The following is a 24593-nucleotide window of genomic DNA, read 5'->3' as shown; positions in this document are numbered from 1 at the left end:
CATGCCAAGCCCTCCCCTTGCTTTCTTTATTCCATTTCCACCCTCCTCTCCAGCAGAAGTTTTCCAGGCGTGCTAACGGGGGGAATATTTCAGCTTGACGTTTCCATCACGTGTGAGAACGTGGCTGTGGGAGCGGGGAGGCCCAGGGCACGCAGTGTCCCTGTCCCCAACATCACCCGGGGCCTGCCCGGCACCGTGCCGCGTCTTGGCCCCGGGGCCATGGAGTGACCACGGGCACAGATAAAGGCAGGAGGGAGCCAGGGTGTGGGCAGGCACAGCCCAGGGCTTGTCCCTGCCGAGCTGGAGAGGGGACCCGCAGGGCTTGGCACCCATGGTGAGTGGGCATGGGACCCTGGGATGGGGCTGAGGGGTACGGGGGGACTGAGGGAAGGGGGTGAGGGTTGAGTTGGGTTAAAAGGTTGGACTTGGTGGTCTTAAAGGTCCTTTCTGACCCAAACAGTTCTGTGAGGCTGAGGGGAACACAGGGGGACTGAGGGGAGGTGGTGAGGGGAGCACTGGGGGGACTGAGGGGGCATGGGGGGACTGAGGGCAGGGGGTGAGGATGAGGGTTGAGTTAGGTTAAAAGGTTGGGCTTGGTCTTAAAGGTCCTTTCTGACCTAAACAGTTCTGTGAGGGGAGCGTTGTGGGGCTGAGGGGAGCACAGGGTGGGACAGGGGAGGTGGTGAGGGGAGCATGGGAGCAATGAGGGGAGCATGGGGGGAGTGAGGGGAGATGGTGAGGCTGAGGGTTGAGTTAGCTTAAAAAGTTGGACTTGATGGTCTTAAAGGTCTTTTTCCAAGCAGAACAGTTGTGGGGCTGAAGGGAGGTGGTGAGACTGAGGGTTGAGTTGGGTTAAAAGGTTGGACGATCTTAAAGGTCTTTCCCAACCCAGTTCTGTGAGGGGAGCGTTGCGGGGCTGAGGGCGCACAGTGGGGCTGTGGTGATTTTCCCTTCACGGCCATCCCCAGCTTTAGCTGCTTGTAAAGATTTCAGGGTTTGGGTTTAAAGACCCCCACCCCATCTGTGAGGGGCTGGGGTCGGCAGGGCAGCCTCACCACCGTCCTGAGGCTGCTGTGAGTGACTTGGGAGGACGGGGGCCATTTCAACAGAGTTGTGCCCCCCGCCATTCCCCCTGCCAGCTGCTGCTTGTTTTGGGGAATAAAAATAGCTCTGGCTGAGCATGCAGGCAGCCTGGGTGAGCTAGAGGAGGGGGGGGACACCAAGGGAGGGTGTTGTGGGGGAGCACTAAGGAAGGAGCTGCAGCGTTGTGGGGTGCTGTGCCCCCCAGACTGGGTGACAGGGGTCTGCCCTGATGGAGCATCTCCGTGTCTGCCCCCAGGGCAGATGAATGCTGGTGGCTGCCCTGCTCCTGCTGGTACCGCTGCTGCTGCTTGTCTGGGCCAAAATGTCCAACTCTGAGCCTGAGGAGGAGAAGCCGGAGCAGGTCCTGGAGGAGCAGGCGGTGGCTCCTGCCGTAGCCAAGCCCCCGGTACGGCTGAGCTCCCCTCCCCAGAGGAGCAGCAAGGCTGCGGCCAGGGAGAAGGAGCAGATCATGGTGTACAACCCTTCTGCTCTCCGCCGGCCAACCCTGGCCAAGTTCGTGCTGGGCTCCTTTGATGACAACTCCTCTGATGAAGAGATGATGACCACGGCCTTCAGGGTGGGACGGCGGCGCAGCAGCCTGGCTGGGATGGGGGGGACTGGGGCTGACCCCTCGGCTTTGTACCCTCTGCAGGAACCGGCAGCCAGCATGGGGTAAGATGTGGGGTCAGGACAAGCAGTGAGTGGGGCAAAGGTGTCCCGTTTGGGGCTGGCAGATGCTTTATGTGGGTGTGTTTTTGGGGGACCCTGTTGCTAAAATCAGGGTGCATGTGATCCTCAAAGTCCCAAACTGATGCCCTCATCATACTGTGTTTGACTTGGGGCTGTGGGAAAACCCCTGATAATAAGGTTAACAGCAGCACTCCGGGAAGAGCAGATGTGTCCAAGTGCTCTATGTGACAGCAGCACCATGTGAGCACAGCAAGGACTGGGGCAGGGGTTGGTCTGTTACAGGGATTTTGGATGTCAGAGAAGGGAGTGGAAAGTGCTTTTAGTGTGTATAGTGTTCCTTCAAACAGCACCCCCAGTGCTGCAGCCAAACTGCCCAAAATTTCCAGTTATCTCAGCTTTATCTCTCATTTTGCTGCTTCCCTCTGTCCCCACACCATCTCCTGGTGTTGGGAAAGGCTGTGCCCATGCACTGGGCACGGCTGTGATTGGCACAGGATGGATTTGAACTGGGGAACGGGGATTTTCTTCTGTGGCAAGGTGAGATTGCAGTCAGTTGTTGTGGTGAGCGTGTGGATAGGGTTTGCCCTGTGCTCACCATCCTTCTGGGTACACATTTTGTGTGAACATTGCTGGGGGTATATCGTGGGTTGTGTGGAAGCCTGGTAGCTGAGCTTTCTGGCAGGGCACTTGCACTTGTATGTACCAATGCTGCCCTGTGCCCCCAGGGCTGGGATCTGCTCCTCCTGCTACAGAGATGCTAACATGCTCCTGGCATTGCATGTGGAGGGGAAACACAATGTCCTGGGAGGATGGGGGGACGTGGAGGGCTCATGTGCCACTCCTGCCCTTCCTCTCTTCACATCTACTAAATTAATTCAAGGCAGAAAAGTTTTGCAGTGAGTTGCTCAATAGTGGGTGTGTGCAGCAGCCTGGTGCCCAGCGCCACTGCCGCAGGCTGCTGGGCTCTCTGCCCCAGGGGAGGCTGAGCCAGGGGCAGCACACACCGTGTCTGCTGAGGGTTAATTCAGGTGACTGAGGGCTCTCTGGTGGTCACTGCAGACCCAGCATGTCCGGGCTGCACCTGGCAAAGAGGGGCCGGGACCACAGGAAGATGGATCTGCAGCGGGACTTCAGCGTCGCCTCCCCGGCCGAGTTTGTCACCCGCTTCGGGGGCAACCGTGTCATCGAGAAGGTCTGTCCCCAGACACCATGCCTTTGCCCACCTGGAGGGGCTGTGCTTTCCACAGGGCATCCTCAAGTGTTGCCCAAGCCTCCTGAACCCACCAGGCTTGGACTAATGATAATCGGGGGGTGGGAAGGGGCAGCTCAGAGCTGTTTGTCCCACAGCTTCACCTTTCCTTGTGGGCTGGGAGCAGGAAACCCTCCCAGTACTGCCCTTGCAGGTGCTCTGTGTGCCTGGCACAAACGAAGGCCAAAGTCCCATCCTGCATTAACCCCAGTGCCAGGCATCAAAGCTGCTGTTGAGGAGCCTCCTGCTCCGCTGGCACATCCAACTGGCTGTGGCAAAGCACCCAACGCTCACCCCTGTGCTGCTGTCCCTCAGAGCCAGGCACCCCAGCAGCAAGGGGAGGTTTCAGCCTGGCAGCACCCCATGTCCTGTCCCCCCCAGGTGCTCATTGCCAACAATGGCATTGCTGCAGTGAAGTGCATGCGCTCCATCCGCCGCTGGGCCTACGAGATGTTCCGCAACGAGCGTGCCATCCGGTTCGTGGTCATGGTCACCCCTGAAGACCTCAAGGCTAATGCTGGTAATTCCTAAATTCATCCTAGAGAGGCTGTTCCTCCCCCCCAGGGCTGAGCTGGGGTAGCTCTTTGCTTCTCCCTCTGCTGCTGCCTGCGATGGGGGTCTCTGCACAACACAGGATCACACACTTGCTTTCTGCACAGCCAAATCCAGGAGCAAATAATTCCCCCCTCCCTACACTCCAGCTTCCCTGGGCTGCAGGATTTGGGGAGAGGAGGTACAAGGGCTGCCACGTGTTGTCTGAATTTCAGAGTACATCAAAATGGCAGATCACTACGTGCCTGTCCCCGGCGGGGCCAACAACAACAACTATGCCAACGTGGAGCTAATTGTGGACATTTCCAAACGGATCCCAGTCCAGGTAGCAGCCATGTGCTGGCCTCCCACCCTTTTCTGAGGGATGTGGGTGGGGAAGGAGGAGCCCTCAGGCAGGGGGTGACATCCCCTCGTGTAGAGGAACTGAGTGTGCTGCTGTGGGCAAAGGGAGGATGCCAGAGCAGGGAGGGTAATGGCTTGTGCTGCTCCTTCTGTTGTACCAGGCGGTGTGGGCTGGCTGGGGACATGCCTCAGAAAATCCCAAGCTGCCAGAGCTGCTGCAGAAAAATGGGATAGCTTTCCTTGGTAAGGTTTCTTTGCCTTCCCAGTGCTGGAGGGAACAGTGGGCACTGGGAGAGTGTGTGTGCATGCAGGCTTGCTCCCCAGGGACGCTGTGCTGGGCAATGCACATTTTGTGGCTCTGGCATCTCCACCCTCTGGTGTGGCAGCCCCCAGGTTGGTTTCCTGGAGCTGTCCCAGGAATCCCACTCTGGGTTTTCCCTGTAATGCTCATGGGGATGCAGCACTGCTAAAGAAAGGTCAGGTGGGAGGAGGAGCAGACCTCGTGTGCTGCTCAGCCAGGGAACAGCCTCAGCTCCCCCTTGCAGAAGGGCCAAGCTCTGTCCTGAACCAGGCAGTGGGTGTGGGGGGGATTCTTACTCCCCCAGTATTTGCAGAATGGTGGATGGTGGTGGTGCAGTGGGGAGCAGCTCTCTGCAGCATCCATGGCATGGTTGGGGTTAGGCCCAGCTCACCCCTTCCCTCCCTGCTTGCAGGTCCCCCCAGTGATGCCATGTGGGCACTGGGGGACAAAGTTGCCTCCACCATTGTGGCTCAGACACTCCAGATCCCCACACTGCCATGGAGTGGGAGTGGTAAGTGCCTCCTTCCCAGCCTCACACTCCCTCCCTGCTCCCCCATTTCTCTCCTCCTGCCTCCCCTTCTCCCCCAAAGCAAGCACCAGAGCTGGGGTCCCCAGCACAGGGACCCCACTGCAGCCAAGTGACTGCTGCTTTGGGCAGAGAGATATTTGGAGATGGGGTGAATGGGAGCAGGGGATTTCCTGGTGGCATGTGCCACCATGGTGTCCCCAGCTGCCCTGCGCACAGGCAGCATGCCACCCTGGGGGTGACCACAGCCCTGGCCATTCCTGCAGGTCTGGTGGCACAGTGGTCTCAGGATGAGCAGAAGGATCAGCAGATGATCAGCATCCCCCTCGAGACATATGCACAAGGCTGTGTGAAGAACATGGAGGAAGGCTTGGAGGTAAAGCTGAGCCCATGGGCACCTTGTTATCTCTTGCTCACTCTTACAGCTCTCCTTGGAGCCCTTTTGGGCTCCCAGCACGTGCCAGCAGTTCTGCCCTCTGCACAGACACAGCTCTGTGCTGCAGAGGCTGGGGCAGGGTGGGCTGTTGGGGGGTTTGGGTTGGGGTCCAAAGCACTTCAGTCACTCCAGTCATTTTCCCCTCTTCAGGTGGCCAAGAGCGTCAGCTACCCCCTGATGATCAAGGCATCAGAAGGTGGGGGGGGCAAAGGCATCCGAAAAGTGGAGTCAGCAGAGGAATTTGCCGCTTGCTTCCGGCAGGTGAGGAACCTCCATCCCCTTCCCTGTCCCATCCTGAGGCACATAGCAGCGTCCTGCTCCCACCCGGGGTGTCTCCTCCTTCCCACCCCTCGCCGCGGGAGCCGCCCCCATCTAGGGATGCGTTTTGGGGGTCGATGCCAGCCGACAACCCTGTTCCCTGCTGTGCAGGTGCAGGCAGAAGCACCGGGGTCCCCCATCTTCCTGATGAAGCTGGCGCAGCACGCACGGCACCTGGAGGTGCAGGTGCTGGCTGATGAGTACGGCAGCGCCATCTCCCTCTTCGGCCGCGACTGCTCCATCCAGCGCCGACACCAGAAGATCATCGAGGAGGCACCCACCACCATCGCTGCTCCCTCTGTCATCGAAGTGATGGAGCAGGTGGGTGGTCTCTGTGCAGGGTTCTGGGGAGAAAACGGCCCCTTCTCTGCTGGGTTTGTTGTGGCTTTTGGCACCTGAGGCTCCAAAGGAAGGGAGGGACACCCCATAAAACTGGGGAGCCCCCGCGTGGCTCGTCTCCTTGGATCCATGCGAGGATCCCGACTCCCCGGTGGTTTTTCTGCCCTCTCCCGCAGTGTGCTGTCCGCCTGGCCCAGATGGTGGGGTACGTCAGCACCGGTACCGTGGAGTACCTGTACAGCGAGGACGGGAGCTTCCACTTCCTGGAGCTGAACCCGCGCCTGCAGGTGGAGCACCCCTGCACGGAGATGATCGCGGATGTCAACCTCCCTGCTGCCCAGCTCCAGGTACCCCAGTGCACACGGGTTCCTGAGGTGTGTGAGATGGAGCAATTTGGTAATTCAGGGAGAAGTGCCAGGCTGGAGCCTGGCAGAGGGGAAACTGTCCCATCTGCCAGCGTGTAGGGTACAGGCAGAAGCAATGTAATATCCCTCTGCACCTCTGGCTCCACGCTGTGAGCAGCTGCTTGCAGCATGGCTCCTCTTCCCCTCACTCTTAATTTAGATCATCTGTCAGTGTCTTCTTGTTGTAACTTTGATGCTCGAGTCTTGTTCCAGCAGCTAAATCCTCCTTATTACTCACGCAGATTGCCATGGGCATCCCCTTGCACAGGATAAAAGACATCAGGGTGCTGTATGGGGAGAGCCCCTGGGGTGACACACCCATCTGCTTCCACAGCCCCACCAACCCCCCCGTGCCCAGGGGCCACGTCATTGCTGCCCGGATCACCAGTGAGAACCCTGAGGAGGTGAGCTGAGGGGACAGGCTCTTGTGCACCAGCTCATGGGGTTAGGATGGGCACGTTCCTACCCAGTGAGACAACTCCCATGGGTTTGAAACCCATAGGATTCATGACATCCCTGTGCAGACAGATAAAGAGCACAGGGGTTCCCCTTCTGTTTACACAAGTGTCTCAAGCCTGTTTGAGAGTCTTCTCAAGTGTCTTCTCTTCTGGTTTTGCTCAGGGTTTCAAGCCCAGCTCGGGGACAGTGCAGGAGCTGAACTTCCGCAGCAGTAAGAATGTCTGGGGGTACTTCAGTGTGGCAGCAGCTGGGGGGCTGCACGAGTTTGCTGATTCCCAGTTTGGGCACTGCTTCTCCTGGGGAGAGAACCGGGAGGAGGCCATCTCGTGAGTGTGGCAGGAGGGGGTGGAGGGTGGGTGTCCTTGGGAAGAATCACAGTTGCTGCATGAGCTGGGAGAAGTGGCTTTTACCTCAGAGGACTTGTTCAGTCTGGGTGGGAGGGTGCCCAGGTTCAGGAGCTCATCATCCCAGTGCCTGTGGTTCCCTGGTTTCCTCTCCTAAAAGCCAAGCACTTCCTTGTTGGTCATTAATGGAGGGTTTTTCTCCCTAAAAGGAACATGGTGGTGGCCCTGAAAGAGCTGTCTATCCGTGGGGATTTTCGGACCACAGTGGAGTATCTCATTAAGGTTCTGGAGACAGAGAGCTTCCAGAATAATGAGATAGACACTGGCTGGCTGGACCATCTCATCGCTGAGAAAGTGCAGGTGGGGGAGATCAGCCACCCTGGGGTTGCTGCTCTCCTTGGGGTTTAAGTCTCAACCCCTGTTCCTTTTGCTCCCCCCAGGCTGAGAAGCCAGACACGATGCTGGGTGTTGTCTGTGGAGCCCTGAACGTGGCAGATGCTGCATTCAGGACGTGCATGACTGACTTCCTGCACTCCCTGGAGAGGTAGGCAGCAGGGGGCTGTGCCTTGGAGGACCTGAGTTTTTCTCTCCCTCACCATCCTCCTTCCTACTTTTGCTGCAAAACCTTTGCAAATCCAAAGGCAGTGCCAGTGGCACTACAACAGCCTGAGAAAGAGGGGTATCTGCTCTGACTCCCAACTCCTCACCTATTGCTTTATCTGGAGAGAGGAAAAAGTTTCCCAGGATTGGGAAAATTTCAAGGGAAAGGGGCTTGGCTGAATGCAGCTTCCTTTTCTTTTTACACTTGAACATCAAGGTTATTCCTCCAGACTTGGAGGACGCCTGGAGTTCTCCCCCATGCCCTTATCTCTCAGTGTGGTTTTGCCAGTGTCTGGCCTGCCTCCGGGTGCATTTTTACCAGGCACTCATGTGGGTCATTTGAAGCAGATTCTTGTCCTCTTTGGTCACCTTCCTGTCCTTCCCCAGGCAGCTCAGAGCCTGCAGGGCCTGGTGCCAGCAGCACTGCTGACATCTCTCCCGTTTGGCTCCCTGCCAGCAGTGTTTGTGGTGCCTCTGACTCCACTGCTGTGTTTCAGGGGGCAGGTGATGCCAGCAGACTCCTTGCTGAACATTGTTGATGTGGAGCTCATCCACGAAGGTGTAAAGTATGTTCTCCAGGTGAGGCTGGGCTGGGCTCCTCCTGAACTGTGCTTCTCACAGGGGTAAGGGACGTGTGTTCCTGTCCTGAAGGAAAAAGATGCAGTAAAGATAAGGTTGTCCTTTAAAAATGTGCAGTAATGAGGTTAATAACCTCATTCTAGCTAGACAAACATTTTCGTGCAGCCTGTTGCCCTGAGTTTATAATAAAGGACTTCCTTTTCTTGCTGTTAAACCCAATTAGTTGAACTTAGTGCAGAAAATCCCTACTCACAATGAAACCAGCAGGTGAGCCTTGAGTTAACCAGCTCCAGGCTGCACACTGAACCAGCTCTTGGGTGCAGGATGAGGTTGCTGCCTCCAACCCTGCCTGGCAGCATCCTGCTCCCACCCCAGCCCTTGCACCGAGCTTGGGGAGATGCTGCTCCCCCTCTGCCATGCCCACCACCCCCAAAGGGTCATCGCACACATTTCAGGGGGTTGGCATTGAGGGATCTGTCTGGCTGCTGCTTGCAGGTTGCCCGCCAGTCCCTGACAACCTATGTGATCATCATGAACCACACTCACATCGAGATAGATGTGCACCGGCTGAACGACGGCGGGCTGCTGCTCTCCTACGATGGCAACAGCTACACCACCTACATGAAGGAGGAGATCGACAGGTACCTCCCCGCCAGGCCGCCGCCAGCCCTCCCTGCTTGTCTGGCAGCCGACTGAGCAGACCTTTCCCTCTCTTTTTAAGATACCGGATCACCATTGGCAACAAAACGTGTGACTTTGAGAAGGAGAAGGACCCGACGGTGCTGCGCTCGCCCTCTGCGGGGAAGCTGCTGCAGTACACGGTGGATGACGGCGGCCATGTGGCTGAGGGCAGTGTTTTTGCAGAGATCGAGGTGAGTTTTGCAGGGGAGCCTGGAGGAGCAGCTTTCCTGGGATGCTGGGAAGGTGAAACCCAGCGATGCTGCCGGGATGCTCCAGGCTCTCTGCAGCATGTGGGTGCTTCTTGCCCAGTGAGCGGTTCACCCGTCCTTGCCCAGGTGATGAAGATCATCATGACCCTGACGGTGGAGGAGGCTGGGCGGGTGCACTATGTCAAGAGGGCGGGTGCCCTGCTGGAGGCAGGCTGTGTCATAGCCCGCCTTGAACTAGATGATCCCAGCAAAGTGAAGCCTGTGAGTCTGCTGGGGGCTGTCCCTGCTACCCTCCCCTCTCATCCTCTCCCAAACGGCATCCTGTGGGACACCGAGGATGCTTGTGGAGGGACAAAATGGAGGAGCTGCCCTGGATGTGTCCCCAAGCTGGTAGAGGACAGCTGTAGCTCTCGGGGATCTCCATGCCACGTTGGTGAGTCCCACCTCTCTCTCTGCAGGCAGAGCTGTTCACCGGAGGGCTGCCGGCCCAGCAGCCCCTCCCCATCACTGGTGAGAAGCAGCACCAGGTCCTCCGCAACGTGCTGGACAATCTGACCAACGTGATGAACGGGTACTGCCTGCCCGAGCCCTACTTCAGCACCAAGGTGGGTGCTGGGGGCAGAGGTGCTCCGGGTGTCCTGCCGGGGGTGCTGGTGTTTGCCATGAGGACAAGGCAGGTCCGGTGGGTGCAAACAGCACCAACTTCTGCTCCCTGCAGGTGAAGGAGTGGGTGGGGCAACTGATGAAGACCTTGCGGGATCCCTCCCTGCCCCTCCTGGAACTGCAGGAGATCATGACCAGCATTTCAGGAAGGATCCCTCTATCCGTGGAGAACTCGATCCGGAAGGTGATGGCTCAGTACGCCAGCAACATCACCTCTGTCCTCTGCCGCTTCCCCAGCCTGCAGGTGAGCAGCGTGGCCCCAGCTTGGCCTTTGCATCCTTTTTTGCTGGAACCCATTAGGAGTTTCTGCCTGAATTTATCCAGCCAAGAGATGTTATCAAAAATTCAGTAAGTGAGGGAAACATCCCTGGGTTTGTGTTTGTAGTTTTATGCTAGTGTTTTTATACTGCTGGCTTTATGTTTGGGGTTTTACATTTGTGTTTATATTCACGTTTCTGTATTTATTTGTTATTTTGCATTTTTCACTTGGGGAAGGGAAACAAAGCAAAACAAAAGAGAGGCTCTGTGTGCAGCATCACTGTCCCCAGGCAGCCCTGCAGCTGAGCTGGCCCAGAGCTCCACCAGACCCTGTGGCCTCTCCTTGCAGATTGCCAACGTGCTGGACACCCACGCAGCCACCCTGCAGAGGAAGGCTGAGCGGGAGGTCTTCTTCATGAACACACAGAGTGTGGTGCAGCTGGTGCAGAGGTGAGCCCCCCACTGCCCGTAGCCCCCCACCCTGGTCCCCCCATCACCTCCTTGCAGCACTCTGGGCTCTCTGCTCCCAGGTACCGCAGCGGCATCCGGGGCTACATGAAGGCAGTGGTGCTGGATCTGCTGAGAAGATACCTGCAAGTGGAGAGGCAGTTCCAGCATGGTGAGGGCTCAGGGGTTCTCCAGGGGGGGTCTTCAGGGCTTTCTAGGGGTCTGCAGGGCTCACGTTGCTCTGCCCCACAGCTCACTATGACAAGTGTGTTATCAGCCTGCGGGAGGAGTGCAAGCCTGACATGACCCCCGTGCTAGAGAGCATCTTCTCTCATGCCCAGGTGGCAAAGAAGAATCTGCTGGTGACCATGTTAATTGTGAGTACTGCCCATGTCCTACGACACCAGAAGTAAAGGCTGGTGGCAGGGAAAAGCCCCTAAGCTGAGGGAAGCTCTGCCTCACTGTGGCACAGGAGGTGGCTGCTGCTGGCTGGCTGGCTGGACTCCTGAGGAACTGCTGTTGTGCTCCTCTGTTTAATGCATCCCTAAAGTTTGGGTTTTGCACTCAGATGGTCTGCCTGGGGCAGTGGTGGAGTCACCATCCCTGGAGGTGTTTAAAAAGCATTTGGACCTGGTCCTTAAGGACATGGTTTAGTAGTTGGTTATGGTGTTGGTTAAAGGTTGGACTGGATGATCTTGAAAGCCTCTTCCAACCTAAAACATTCTCTGTGATTTTTCTCTCCCTTCTGTATTGTTGCATTGCTGCCCTTGCTTCAGAGAGCAGAATTTTCCCTATTTTAGCTCCCTGGTTCTTGCCCAGATGGGGGCTGGGGGTGCAGGATGAGGCCATCCCACAGCAAGGGGTTTTGAGGCAAGCCGTGGGGGTGTGTGCATTGCAGGACCAGCTCTGTGGCCGGGACCCCACGCTGACAGATGAGCTGACAGCCATCCTCCACGAGCTGACAGAGCTCAGCAAGACTGAGCACTCCAAAGTGGCACTGAGAGCCCGGCAGGTCAGTGAGCCCCATGCCCTCCCCAGCCCTGTCCCTGTTGTCCCCCACCCTTCCAGCCACCTCTCCCCTTGCAGGTGCTCATTGCCTCTCACCTGCCCTCCTACGAGCTGAGGCACAACCAGGTGGAGTCCATCTTCCTCTCTGCTATCGACATGTATGGACACGAGTTCTGCCCTGAAAACCTGAAGGTTGGGAATTGTGGGGTTTTCCACAGAGGGAATTTGGCTTTGGGGTGGCTTTGGGGAGGAGACCTGGCTGCAAATGGTTTGGCCTTCAAAGTAGCCAAAAAAAAAGAGAATTCTTGCCGTGGTGTCAGTGCCTGTGTGGAACTGATGAGAGGGTGCACCCCTTTGTTGCCAGTTCCCTGCTCCTCACCCCATGTAGAGGGACATTTTGTGTGGATCCATGTTGGGTCTGGCAATGTCCCCATGGTTGTCTGGGTGTCCCATGGCACACCCCCACATTGAGAGACCCCTCTGGAATGTGCCTCCCCCTATCCCCCAATGGGCTGAGGGGGTCTTGCTTCATCCTTAACCCTAAATTTTGCTTCCTTCCCACAGAAACTGATCCTCTCAGAAACCAGCATCTTTGATGTGCTTCCCACCTTCTTCTACCACACCAACAAGGTGGTGAGCATGGCAGCACTGGAGGTGAGGGCTGCGGGGGGCACAGGAGCTCTGGGGGGGTGGGCTGGCTGCCCCAGTGGGATCCAGGCTGTGGTGGTGCCTCCTGCTCTCCCCCTCCCAGGTGTACGTGAGGCGCGGGTACATCGCCTACGAGCTGAACAGCCTGCAGCACCGGCAGCTCTCGGATGGCACCTGCCTGGTGGAGTTCCAGTTCATGCTACCCTTCTCCCACCCCAACAGGTATGAAGGGAGGCCCCACACGCCTGGCCTACTCCCCTGGATGTGGTCCTTTTTGAGGAGCTGTTGGGTGTGTATCGTCTTCTCCCAAAAAAACATGGGGACCCTCAGAGGGAGCTGCATGGTCCCTTTTGGACCCACGAGCAGTGTCTCCTCCCATGGCTGATGGTTGCCTTGCTCCCCTTCATAGGATGGCTGTCCCCATCAGCATCTCCAACCCTGACCTGGCCCGGCACAGCTCTGAGCTCTTAATGGACAGTGGCTTTTCTCCCCTGAGCCAGAGGATGGGAGCCATGGTGGCCTTCAACAGATTTGAGGACTTTGCAAGGTGGGGGTGCAGAGAGGTGCCTGGCTGGTTGTGCACGTGTCTTTTGGGTACCACTGCAGTCATTAGAGAGCACAAAGGGGTGGAAGAGCCAAAACTGGTGGTGGCTGAGCAGTGCTCAGGGCAGCTTCTGTGCCACTTGCAGCTGGAGGTCAGGGCCAAGTGGTATTTTCAGTACAGCAGTTACCTGGTTGGGGACATAACGTGTCATTTGGGGACACGTGGAGCCTGGGAGGAGCTTGCCTGGCACAGGTTAAGCATCTCTGTACATTAACACAGCAGTGCTCAGAACTGCATTTCAAGAGCTGTGGCCTTGCTGTGGGCTGGTGGAGCTGGCTGTGCTGGCATATGCCTCCTGGGCCACTGCCCTGGCACCCACATCCCTGCCACAGCAGCTCCCTGGCACTGTCCCCTTGGGCAGGGGATGGACACAATGTCCTGATTTGCTACCCCATCCCCACTATTTGGGCAGGAACTTTGATGAGGTGATCTCCTGCTTTGCCAACCCACCTTCAGACAGTGCACTCATCAGCGAGACACAAGGCACTGTGTATGAGGAGGAGGACACCAAGGTGGGCACAAAGCCATTGCTGTCCCCCCAGGGGGTACCAGGATGGCAGTGGTGCTGCTGGTCAGGTCTGACTGGGGGGTTTTGTTGCCAGAATGTCCATGAGGAGCCTATCCACATCCTCAACGTTGCACTCCGTTGGGCTCATCACGCAGAGGATGAGAAACTGGTGCCCATCTTCAGAGCATTTGCTCAGTCCAAGGTCTGTTGCTGCGGCTGGGCCCTCTTTTAGGAGATGTCTTTAAACCAGGACACTGTGTCCCAAGGTGCTGCCTCATCCCCAAGCAGCATTCCTCAAAACATGGCATCCACTGGGGGTTTGTTTCCTCCCTTGGTGGAGATGTTTAAGCTTTCATGACTGGTGGAGTCTTCTGTTTCCATGTTTCCATGCAGAAAAACATCCTTGTTGACTGTGGCCTCCGGAGAATCACATTTCTTGTTGCCCAGCAGGTGAGTGCAGACTGAGCCATCCACAGACAGAGGGACCTCAGACACAGCCTGTTCCCACCTCTCTTAAGCCCCTACAAACATCTCAAAGTACCTTCTAGGCATGGCATTGCTTGCTGGGTGTACATACTGCTCATCAGGAGCTGAGAATCAATTAATGGGGGATTCAGAGAGTGATTTATCTCCTGTATGATCCTTTATGCTGCTAACTCTTCAGTATCATGTGGTAGTATCGTGTGGTCCCTGCCTCATAGCTTTAGGTTGCCTTTAGAGGCATCGATTACTCCCAGCTCCTTTCCCTTTGGGGGAGGAAGAAGCCTGCAAGGTTTTTTCCTCCTTAATGAATTCACTGCTAATTGGAAAAGCCCTCTGCCTGGCAGTATTATCCACAGCAATCTTTTTGACTCTTTTTTTTTTTTTTTCCCCTCCTTTTTCTCCAGAGAGAATTCCCAAAGTTTTTCACCTTCAGAGCAAGGGATGAGGTAAGAGCTGCAGTTACCAGCAGGTCTTGGCTGCTGCTGGATGTCTGGCAGAGCTGCCTCAGCCCCTTCTCAGCCTCCTTCTCAGCCTCCTTCTCAGCCTCCTTCTCAGCCTCCTTCTCAGCCTCCTTCTCAGCCTCCTTCTCAGCCTCCTTCTCAGCCTCCTTCTCAGTCCCCTTCTCAGTCCCCTTCTCAGTCCCCTTCTCAGTCCCCCCTCTCAGTCCCCCCTCTCAGTCCCCCCTCTCAGTCCCCCCTCTCAGTCCCCCCTCTCAGTCCCCCCTCTCAGTCCCCCCCTCTCAGTCCCCCCTCTCAGCCCCCCCCTCTCAGCCCCCCCCTCTCAGCCCCCCCCTCTCAGCCCCCCTCTCAGCCCCCCTCTCAGCCCCCCTCTCAGCCCCCCTCTTAGCCCCCCCTCTCAGCCCCCCTTCTCAGCCCCCCTTCTCAGCCCCCCCTCTCAGTCCCCCTCTCAGTCCCCCCTCTCAGTCCCCCCTCTCAGCCCCCCTCTCAGCCCCCCCTCTCAGCCCCCCCTCTCAGCCCCCCCTCTCAGCCCCCCTTCTCAGCCCCCCTTCTCAGTCCCCTTCTCAGCCCCCCTTCTCAGCCCCCCTTCTCAGCCCCCCTTCTCAGCCCCCCTTCTCAGCCCCCCTTCTCAGCCCCCCTTCTCAGCCCCCCTTCTCAGCCCCCTTCTCAGCCCCTCTCACCCCCCCAGTTTGCAGAGGACCGAATCTACCGGCACCTGGAGCCAGCTCTGGCCTTCCAGCTGGAGCTGAGCCGCATGCGGAACTTCGACCTGACAGCCATCCCCTGTGCCAGCCACAAGATGCACCTCTACCTGGGCACTGCCAAGGTCCAGGAGGGCACCGAGGCCACCGACTGCCGCTTCTTCATCCGTGCCATCGTGCGCCACTCTGACCTCATCACAAAGGCAAGGTGGCACCGGGCCCCCTGGGTGTGCGGGCGCTTTCGGGTTGCTGAGGCTGCCAGGATCACTCCTGGTTGGTGGCGTTGAGTTGGGGATGGGAAGTGGTGATCCTAGAGGGGTTTTCCAACCTTAGTGATCCTGTGGTTGGCTCCCACAGGAGGCTTCCTTTGAGTACCTGCAGAATGAGGGCGAGCGGCTGCTCCTGGAGGCGATGGATGAGCTGGAGGTGGCCTTCAACAACACCTCTGTCCGCACCGACTGCAACCACATCTTCCTCAACTTTGTCCCAACTGTTGTCATGGACCCTTCCAAGGTGTGCTTCTTGGTGTCCCCTCTGTCAGCACACTGTTGAGGGAGGCTGTGTCATGCCCTGGGTGGGCTGGCTCTCCCAGGCTAGCTGTTGGACCTGGTCCCCTCCAGTGCCCACCCAACCCTGAATGGGAGATGGATTTGGCAGCCCCAGAGACTCCTGCAGCTTAATTTCTGTGTCAGAGCTTTTCTGTGGGCTGTTTGCTGGGAGGTGATGAGGTTTCACACTTGGCAACCATCACAGCTTATTGTGCAGGTGGCTCGTTGGAGAGCATGAGGGTGAGCATCAGGCTCTTCCCAGGCAGTGTGTGTTGTGAAGGAGTGGGGCTGTGTCTGTTCAGGAGACTGGGGCACCATCTTTCCCTCTTCTCTAGAGGAGAGGCTGGATGGCAGCATCACCCCTCAGGGATGGAGAGAGAGAGAGAAAGAGAAGGGGCTTGCCCAAAGCAAACCTGAAATAATTGGGGTGGAGATGTAATGAGGCTGCTCCAGGCTTCCATCCCATTTCCGTGCCACCCTGTGCCCAGATCGAGGAGTCGGTGCGGTCCATGGTGATGCGGTACGGCAGCCGCCTCTGGAAGCTGAGGGTACTGCAGGCTGAGGTGAAGATCAACATCCGCATGACCCCCACTGCCACCGCCATCCCCATCCGCCTCTTCCTCACCAACGAGTCTGGCTACTACCTGGACATCAGCCTCTACAAGGAAGTGAAGGACCCCAGCACAAGCAGTGTGAGTAACCACAGGCAGTGGCTGCACACGGGAGCCCAGGCACATCTGTGTGAGCAGCTATCAGCCACAGTGAAGTTTTGGGGTGGTTTCTGCAAAATTCCTCATGCTTCTGCAGTGCTGGTCTGTCCTAGTGTCCCTGGGACTGTATGGCAGCTGAGATGTTTCCTCTCTCCTCTGTGCTGCATCCAGTTGGGCACCTCAGGGTGATGCACTGTGGCACTCAGTGCCCACAAGAGCTGGGCTGGGAGATTGTGGGTTTTGGTTGAGTGGAGCCAAGGCACAAGTGTCATGGCCAGGCAAAGCTCAGCATTGCTCCAGCCCTTGGGGGCTCTTGCACCTTCGTGTTGCAGAAAGAGCTTGTCTGGCTGAGGGAAGGCAACCAAACCTCTGCCCTTCTCTCCAGATCATGTTTCAGTCATATGGGGACAAGCAAGGGCCACAGCATGGGATGCTCATCAACACCCCCTACGTCACCAAGGATCTGCTTCAGGCCAAGCGGTTCCAGGCACAGTCCTTGGGCACCACCTATGTGTATGATTTCCCTGAGATGATCAGGCAGGTGAGTCTGAACAGAAAGAGGCTCCAAATTGCTGCGTTTTCCTTCCCCACCATCCCCAGATGTTCCCATCTGAGGAAAAGGCTCCTTCATGTCTCTGCAGGCTCTCTTCAAGCTGTGGGGCTCCTTGGAGCAGTACCCCAAGGATGTCCTGACATACACTGAACTTGTGCTGGACTCGCAGGGGCACCTGGTGCAGATGAACAGGGTTTCTGGAGAGAACAAGGTAGCTGGGAATGATCTGGAAATGGGGCAGGAGAAGAAGGGTGGGGGAAGCTGTGCTGTGGCAGGTGGGAATGGCTGCTCCAGCTGTGTTTCAAACCTTGGGAGATGCTCCTCAAGCGTCTTGTCCGTCGGTTTGTGTCCCGTGACCTTGTGCTGTTTTGGAGCAGGTGGGGATGGTTGCTTTCAAAATGAAGCTGAAGACCCCTGAGTATCCAGAAGGCCGGGACATTGTGCTCATTTGCAATGACATCACCCACAAGATTGGCTCCTTTGGGCCAGAGGAGGACCTGGTGTTCCTGCGGGCCTCGGAGCTGGCACGGGCCGAAGGTATTCCCCGCGTCTACATCGCTGCCAACAGCGGCGCCCGCATCGGCTTTGCTGACGAGGTCAAGCACATGTTCCAGGTGGCCTGGGAGGACCCTGAACAGCCCCAAAAGGTGTGTGGGCACCTCCCCTCCTGCCATCACAGGAAACAGCAGAGGACTTATTTAGGAAAGGAAAGATCGGAGCTAAACTGGGAGATAAAACTGGGACCAGTGCTTGGGAGGGTGTGAGCTCAGGTGTGCACCTGCTGCTGTGGGGTTGGTTCCCTCTGCTGTCCCCAGTGCAGTGGGGATAAAGCATGGCTGGTTGGCCACTCTGCTCCCTGAGCCACAGCTGGTTCATGAGGAGGGTTTGGAGAGGGGCTGTCCCACGTTCATGGCATGTCCACAACTCCTCCTCCTTATTTCCAGGGGTTCAAGTACCTGTACCTGACTCCCCAGGACTATGCGAGGATCAGTGCCATGAACTCGGTGCACTGTGAGCACGTGGAGGAAGGGGGCGAGTCCAGGTGAGCCCTACTATTCTGTGGGGTGCACAGAGCTGCCCCCAGCTCCCACATTCTGGCTTAGCATCCTGCCAGAGACATCATGTATGTGATTGCTTCCCCTGTCCTGCCCATGCCACGATAGCTCTGCTTTCCTGCAGGTATGTCCTGCTGGACATCATCGGGAAGGACAATGGATTTGGGGTGGAAAACCTGAGAGCTGCTGGTACCATTGCTGGGGAGTCCTCTCGTGCTTATGATGAAATAGTGACCATCAGCATGGTACAGCCTTGGGTCCTTCCCCTGCTCCACTCCTTCCCTCTTACCCACTTGCTTTACGGTCACCAAGTGACCTGGTGGAGCTCCTGTCATTCTCCCAGTGCTCTCAGACACTGCTGCAGCCTTTTCTTTCTGGTTAACCCCCTGTGTCCTTATGTCTGTGCCCAGGTGACCTGTCGTGCCATCGGGATTGGTGCCTACCTGGTGCGGCTTGGCCAGCGTGTCATCCAGGTGGAGAACTCCCACATCATCCTCACGGGTGTTACTGCTCTCAATAAGGTACCAAGCTCCCTGACACTGTCCCTAACACTGCTACATGCTTGGGCTCCTTCCCTGTCCCATGGGAAGAGGTGGCAGTAATCTGTGTGTCACCTTGTGAGACCTGTAGGGGTTTGGAGGAGATGCAGGGGATCTGGGCTTGTGTCATGGAGAATCAATAAAATGCCACCCTGCAGTTTTGGTGTTGCTGTGGGGGTCACTAAGGGGCAGGGCTGGGCAGCAGAGCTGCTGCAGGGACTGCTCACCTCCAGTCCCAGGGACAGGACCCATCTCAGGGCAGAATCTCACTGGTTGGAACTGATGTGAAACCTGTTCAGCTAAACCCTGCACTTGTCTAAAGCAGGATCCCTTCATTTTAGCATCAGCTGGGCAAGCAGAGGTGGAAATACAGCCTCAGACCAGGGGGGATGTGCCTGGATGGAGTTTTGACTTAATAAACAGAGCAAGGAGGAGCAACTCCTGGGTGAGCAGGGCCTGATCTGTGTTTTTGTTAATAATTCTCTCTAGGTGTTAGGACGGGAAGTTTACACATCCAATAACCAGCTGGGAGGTGTGCAGATCATGCACAATAATGGTGTTTCCCATGTCACTGTCCCAGATGACTTTGAGGGGGTCTACACCATCCTGAAGTGGCTCTCATACATACCCAAGGTAGGAGGGTGCTGCAGGCTGGTGCTGTGGGCTGTCACCCCCTGCCAGGCTGGTGACCTGCCCTCTGGGGCTCTCCCTTGCAGGATAACCAGAGCCCAGTGCCCATCACTGCCATAAGTGACCCCATTGAAAGAGAAATTGAATTTGTCCCTTCCAAAGTCCCCTACGACCCCAGGTGGATGCTGGCAGGAAGACCCCATCCAAGTAAGCAAGGGTGGCCTGGGACCTCAGTACCAACACTGCCAAATGTCACCCGTGGCTGCAGCTCTCCCCACCCTGGTGCAGAGGGTGCTTTCTGTGCCACAGTGCACAGGGAGCCCTTCAGCTTTCACTATCACACAGCTTTGCCTTTCCCTGTGCTCTGCAGCTCTCAAGGGAACCTGGCAGAGTGGCTTCTTCGACCAGGGCAGCTTCTCAGAGATCATGAGGCCGTGGGCTCAGACTGTTGTGGTGGGCAGAGCAAGGTACTACCTGGAGTAAGGGATGGAGCCTGGACGTGTAGCCCAGGGCACTCAAGCCCTGTCTGTGGCACTGCTTTTGGGTTGTTGGAGGGGAAGCACCTCTCTGGTGGGGCTAGTGTGAAGGCTGCAGGGGAGCTGGGCTCTGCTGAGCACCCTGCATCCTGCAGGCTGGGAGGGCTCCCCGTGGGTGTCATCGCCGTTGAGACCCGCACTGTGGAGGTGACAATACCTGCAGACCCTGCCAACCCGGAATCAGAGGCAAAGGTGTGTGGGGAGGAGGAGGCTGGAGGGGACAGCAGGGACAAAGCTAAGTGTAACCCTTTGATCCATCTCCATTTTCCTTAAGGACTGGTGAAAACAAGGGAGCTTGCTCAGCTTTCTCTCAGCTCTTTCACGCTGCGTGCTGCCGAGCTGCCAGCACAGTGTGCTGGGAAGCACAGGCACTGAGCTCGGCACTGCTGCTCCCTGTCTGTTCCAGATAATCCAGCAGGCTGGGCAGGTCTGGTTTCCAGACTCTGCTTTTAAAACAGCCCAGGCTATTCGGGACTTCAACCGGGAGCATCTCCCACTGATGATCTTTGCCAACTGGCGAGGCTTCTCCAGTGGCATGAAAGGTACCCAGCTCCCTCTGCTGTGCCACCCTGCTGGCTCTCCTGTCATCCCCCAGGTCCTGTGGTGACACAGCCTGCCAGGATCCTACCCACACCATGCCAGGATGTGGGGCTGGGCTGGGAAGGTGATGGGGCATCACCAGGACTCAGGTTCCTGGGCTTGGTGGCTTCCTGCCAGGCTGGTTTTGGGTGCTTGTTTGGTCTCTCCGATGGAGAAGGTGGCTTGGGGCTGCTAGGAGGAGGTGAGGGGCAATCTCTTGGGCCATGGCAGTTGTGGCACCCAGCTGCTGAGTCCCTTTGTGTTTCAGACATGTATGACCAGATGCTGAAGTTTGGTGCCCTCATTGTGGATAGCCTCAGGGATTTTAAGCAGCCTGTCCTGGTCTACATCCCCCCCCCATGCAGAGCTCCGGGGGGGCTCCTGGGTGGTCATCGACTCCACCATCAACCCCCTGCACGTGGAGCTCTATGCAGACAAGGAGAGCAGGTCAGTGCCTGAAATACATGTGCATCCTCTGCAGCCACTGTGCAGAGAAAGGAGGGTGGGTGCATGGGGTCTGCAGAGCCATTGACCCCTGTCAGAGACCTCTGGTCACTTGGGGTGTGTGATTTTTTACCCTTAAGTTAATCAAAGCCCTCAGCTGAAAGTTCTAGAGCAGTGTGGCAGATATCTCCCTTGGGATACCCTCCTGCATCCAGTAAAGGCTCTGGATGAGTAAACTGAGTGTTTCTCTAGGAATCAGGAGGCCTTTTTTGTAACCTGAATTACTGCACACTGGAGCAAGCTGTAGGGTGTGGGAGGATAGACAAGAATCCCAGACTGGAAACAGAACTCTTTCAGCTTTTCTTTCTCCCTAGTTCTTAGACAGAGTTGCCTGGACCTCTTGTCCCAGGATTCATTCTCCTGTGCAGACCACTCTCTGCTTTACCAAACTTTCCTTCCAGGGGAGGCATTTTGGAGCCTGGAGGAACAGTGGAGATCAAGTTCAGAAAGAAAGATTTGGTGAAGACCATGAGAAGGATTGATGCAGTCTATGCCAAGATTGTTGAGCAGCTGGGTAAGGGCGGTTCAGCTTCTGGGCATTGGTAGTGGTAAATTCAGGCATGAGGCTCCAACACCATGGTTCCCCTGGGAAAATTCTTTGTCTTTAATGCCCTGGGTCTCCTTTCCCCCTGTGATCAGCTCCTACCTGGTGGAGATGCATTTGGAGGTCCTTGTCCCTGTGCCCCTGCACCCTGCTAAAACGCAGTCCCGCCGAGTGGGGTGGCTGATGTGGGAGCACTGAGTGGAGCCCAAACTCCACCAGGGGTGGTGACGGGGCTGCTCAGCCTGACCTGTCCCCTCAGGGACCCCCGAGCTGCCCGAGGCAGAGCGCAGGGAGCTGGAGAAGCAGCTGAAGGCACGGGAGGAGCTGCTCCTGCCCGTGTACTACCAGGTGGCCGTTCGCTTTGCTGACCTGCATGACACCCCCGGCCGCATGCAGGAGAAAGGAGTCATCACGGTGAGCCAGGGGCCCTGGGTGGTGGGAAAGGGCTCAGTGCAGGGGGTTCTGCAGTGGTGGCATGAAGGCAGCAGGCAAAGCCCCCCCCCCATCTCCTCCTGGGGGTCTGGGCTGCAGCAGCAAAAGTGTTCCTGCCCCAGGTGCTGCTCCAACCCAGCCAAGTCACCTTCAGACCCTCCAGCAAGCGCTGGCTGCACACCAGCCCCTCTTCTTCCTGCAGAGGCAAACGTGGGCTGTGTCCCCCCATTCCTGTGTCCCCCCCATTCCTGTGTCCCCCCCCTTCCTGCAGGACATCCTGGAGTGGAAGAACGCCCGCTCCTTCTTCTACTGGCGGCTGCGGCGGCTGCTGCTGGAGGAGATGGTGAAGGCAGAGGTGCTGAAGGCCAACAGTGAGCTGAGCCACATCCACATCCAGTCCATGCTGCGCCGCTGGTTCATGGAGGCAGAGGGAGCCACAAAGGTACCCCTCACCCCAGCTCCCCCAGATTCCCTTGGGGGAACCCCAGGGCTGTCACCTTACTCACCCATCACTCAGCCATTTCCTTGGTGCCTCTCTGAGGGGTTAAACATGTGATGAGAATTCCTGCTCTGCAGCCTGTGCCAGGCTGGAGTTCTCTCTTCAAATCTGGTGACCTCAGCTGGACACTGGTGCTCAGCAGGAGTGAGGTGGCCCCCAAGACAAGTTTTCCAGCATCATATAGGGCTTCTCAGGGCAAAAAGGGGATTTGGGTTCTGCATTTGTGCTGCTCTCTAATGCAAGTGCCCCAACACACCCATTGCTGTGTCTGTCCTGCACTTGCTGAGCCGGGGAGTGAGGGCACGCAAAGGGCACACACTTTACCTTAACTGTTTGCATTTTAAACAGTCCACAAAGGTTTCCTGACTTTCAGTTTCCAGGCTGAACCTTTCAACCCAGCAGCTGTTAGGTGGGAGTGTGGGATTGTGCTGTGCTGTGACATGTGGAGGACAGAAGAAAACCCTCATTACCTGGTTTTGTCATGGGTGGGAAAAAAGCCCAAGGCTGGAGCAGAAAGGGAGGGGGTTCAGGGTGTGCAGGCAGCAGGACCCCTGCCCACAGTGCTGCTCTCCCCAGGGCTACCTCTGGGACAACAACCAGGTGGTGGTGGAGTGGCTGGAGAAGCACATGCAAGAGGATGATGGCATCCAGTCAGCCATCAGGGAGAACATCAAGTACCTGAAGAGGGACTACATGCTGAAACACATCCGCAGGTGAGTGGCTGCAAGAGCTGGGATGTGACAGGCACTGCTGTCCCCTGGGCTGGGGTGGTGGAGATGAGGTGGTTCTTGCTTAGGCCTCCCTAGCAGCTGCACTTTCCCCTCTGCCTTGCAGCTTGCTCCAAGCCAACCCTGAGGTGGCCATGGACTGCATCATCCAGATGGCCGAGCACCTCACCCGTGCGCAGAAGGCTCGGGTCGCCCATCTCCTCTCCACGGTGGATGATGAGAGCCCCCCCTGAGCTGGTGGCCAGCAGTGTGGCAGGGCAGTTGCCACGGGGCAGGAGGGGCACTAGGAGGACGTGCTGCTGTTCAGAGGACCGACCTCACCTCCCCACCTGGTTCCTCAGCCCTCGAACTGAAGCCTTGGACTCTCCCTCGTGTGCCTAACTAAAGGGTGCTGGTGTTTGTGTTTTGAGCCATGAAAATGGCTTTGCCATCCATGCAGAGTTCCCTCTGCTGCTGGGGATGTTTGTCAGAGGGGCAGCCTGGCAGAAGATAGACTTGCCCCGAGCCAAGCCTGGAGTCTGGACCTGGTGCAGAACTTGGTTTTAAAAAGAATCTAAAATCTTTTACTGCGTTTTAGTTGCAAGCTCTGGCCTTGGTCTTCAAAAGAAGCACCAGTCTCAGATGTGTCTCATCAGACTGGATGGAGCTGCAAGCACAAACCTTCTGGCCCAGGCACCTCCAGGGAGCAGGATGCAGGAGGAGGTCTCTGTACAGCTGTGTTGAAGCTGGCCAGGCACCAGCACGAGGAAATAGAGCCTTGCTTAAGAAGCAATATGAAACTGGTGTTTTAAAATAAACTCAGGAACTCTGAGGAGCAGTCTGTTTAATCCTTCCTCTCACTGGGGAGTGACCAGCAGATGAGACTTTGAGTAGCTGATGGCCCAGAAGAGATGGCAGTGAGCTGTGCTGGGAGCTGTTGGAGCAGGAACATCAATGGATCCACCATGGTTTGGCTGACCTGACTTTCTCTCACCCATCTCCTGTCCTTTCTGGCTCCTGTCACAGCTCCTTCAGGTGCTTCCATCCTGTGACTCCTGTGGAGTTCAGAGAGGAAGGAGAACATTGCTCCAGGTGCTCCTGATTCCTCCACTGAAGCACAGGTGCTAGGGTGAGCTCTCCATCTCCTTGGACCCAGACCCTGATTCTTTGGTGGCTTTTACTCAGCTGGGTTCACAGAGGGGAAATTGGACCATGAGCTTTCCAGAGCCCCTGGCTGGGTGTGTGCAGCATTTCACCAGCACAGGTTTAGCTTTGGAGGTGATGAAAGGTGGGACACAGTTCTGGTTCCAGAGCAGTGCTGGTGTTGCTGTGGGGGTGTTAGACACCTCCCTGGTCGTGCCTGAGCCTGGGGGTTCCCAGCAGGGGCTGCAGAGGGGGGGTTCTCCCTCTCCTGGGGATGGGAAGGGCATTGTGAGTGACTGGTTTGAGATGTGCACTTGGGCAGGGCAGGGGTGTGGGTGCCCTAGGGGAGCCAATGCCCACCAATAAAGCACACGCAGTTCTTGGGACATTTTCTTGACTTCTCTTTCTTTTGGTGGTGGATGAACCTGGTGGATCTGCAGCACAGAAACCATTTCAGTGTAGAGCAGCTCCTGGCTGCCCTCCTTCCAACGCCTGTCCCCAAACAGGAGCTTCTCCACCTGCTTAGCTACAGAGATTTTCAGGAATAAGCTGGCAGCACAGAGAGCTCATGGTTAATACCTAGAAACTTTTATTCTCTTTTGGAGGGCCAAAACCTCAGCTTGGACACAGCAATCTGGGCAGTGAAGCCTGGGGAAAGCTGCTCCTGTGGAGATCAGCCCTGCAAACACTGCATGCATGGATGCTTTGTGCTTTTGTCAGTGGT

At 56.9% G+C, this 24593-nt stretch overlaps 1 protein-coding gene across 1 annotated transcript; it reads left to right on the top strand.

The window, feature by feature from the left end:
• The first annotated feature begins 75 nt into the window (after positions 1-75).
• ACACB (acetyl-CoA carboxylase beta) lies at positions 76-24257 on the top strand. Its single transcript, XM_030460857.1, is given in 54 exon segments — positions 76-334; positions 1340-1755; positions 2833-2965; positions 3404-3542; positions 3790-3899; positions 4078-4159; positions 4630-4728; positions 5010-5119; positions 5330-5440; positions 5609-5818; positions 6013-6183; positions 6483-6644; positions 6862-7025; positions 7253-7403; positions 7484-7587; positions 8141-8222; positions 8718-8863; positions 8944-9094; positions 9239-9373; positions 9571-9717; positions 9831-10019; positions 10383-10483; positions 10564-10652; positions 10733-10857; positions 11379-11492; positions 11567-11680; positions 12053-12142; positions 12240-12358; positions 12546-12683; positions 13153-13252; positions 13343-13450; positions 13642-13698; positions 14136-14177; positions 14878-15093; positions 15248-15403; positions 15927-16130; positions 16534-16689; positions 16790-16912; positions 17079-17348; positions 17646-17743; positions 17881-18001; positions 18167-18277; positions 18785-18928; positions 19012-19132; positions 19296-19392; positions 19557-19653; positions 19868-20003; positions 20309-20391; positions 20393-20487; positions 20946-21058; positions 21348-21502; positions 21792-21962; positions 22596-22732; positions 22854-24257. Coding segments are annotated over 53 exon segments (7131 nt in total). The 5' UTR covers positions 76-334; positions 1340-1348; the 3' UTR covers positions 22981-24257.
• Positions 24258-24593: the final 336 nt, after the last annotated feature.

The sequence above is a fragment of the Calypte anna genome, chromosome 15 (genome assembly GCF_003957555.1).
Source record: "Calypte anna isolate BGI_N300 chromosome 15, bCalAnn1_v1.p, whole genome shotgun sequence".
Taxonomy (NCBI): domain Eukaryota; kingdom Metazoa; phylum Chordata; class Aves; order Apodiformes; family Trochilidae; genus Calypte; species Calypte anna.
Note: the sequence above shows the minus strand (reverse complement) of the source record. Positions and strands in the feature narration are given on the sequence as shown.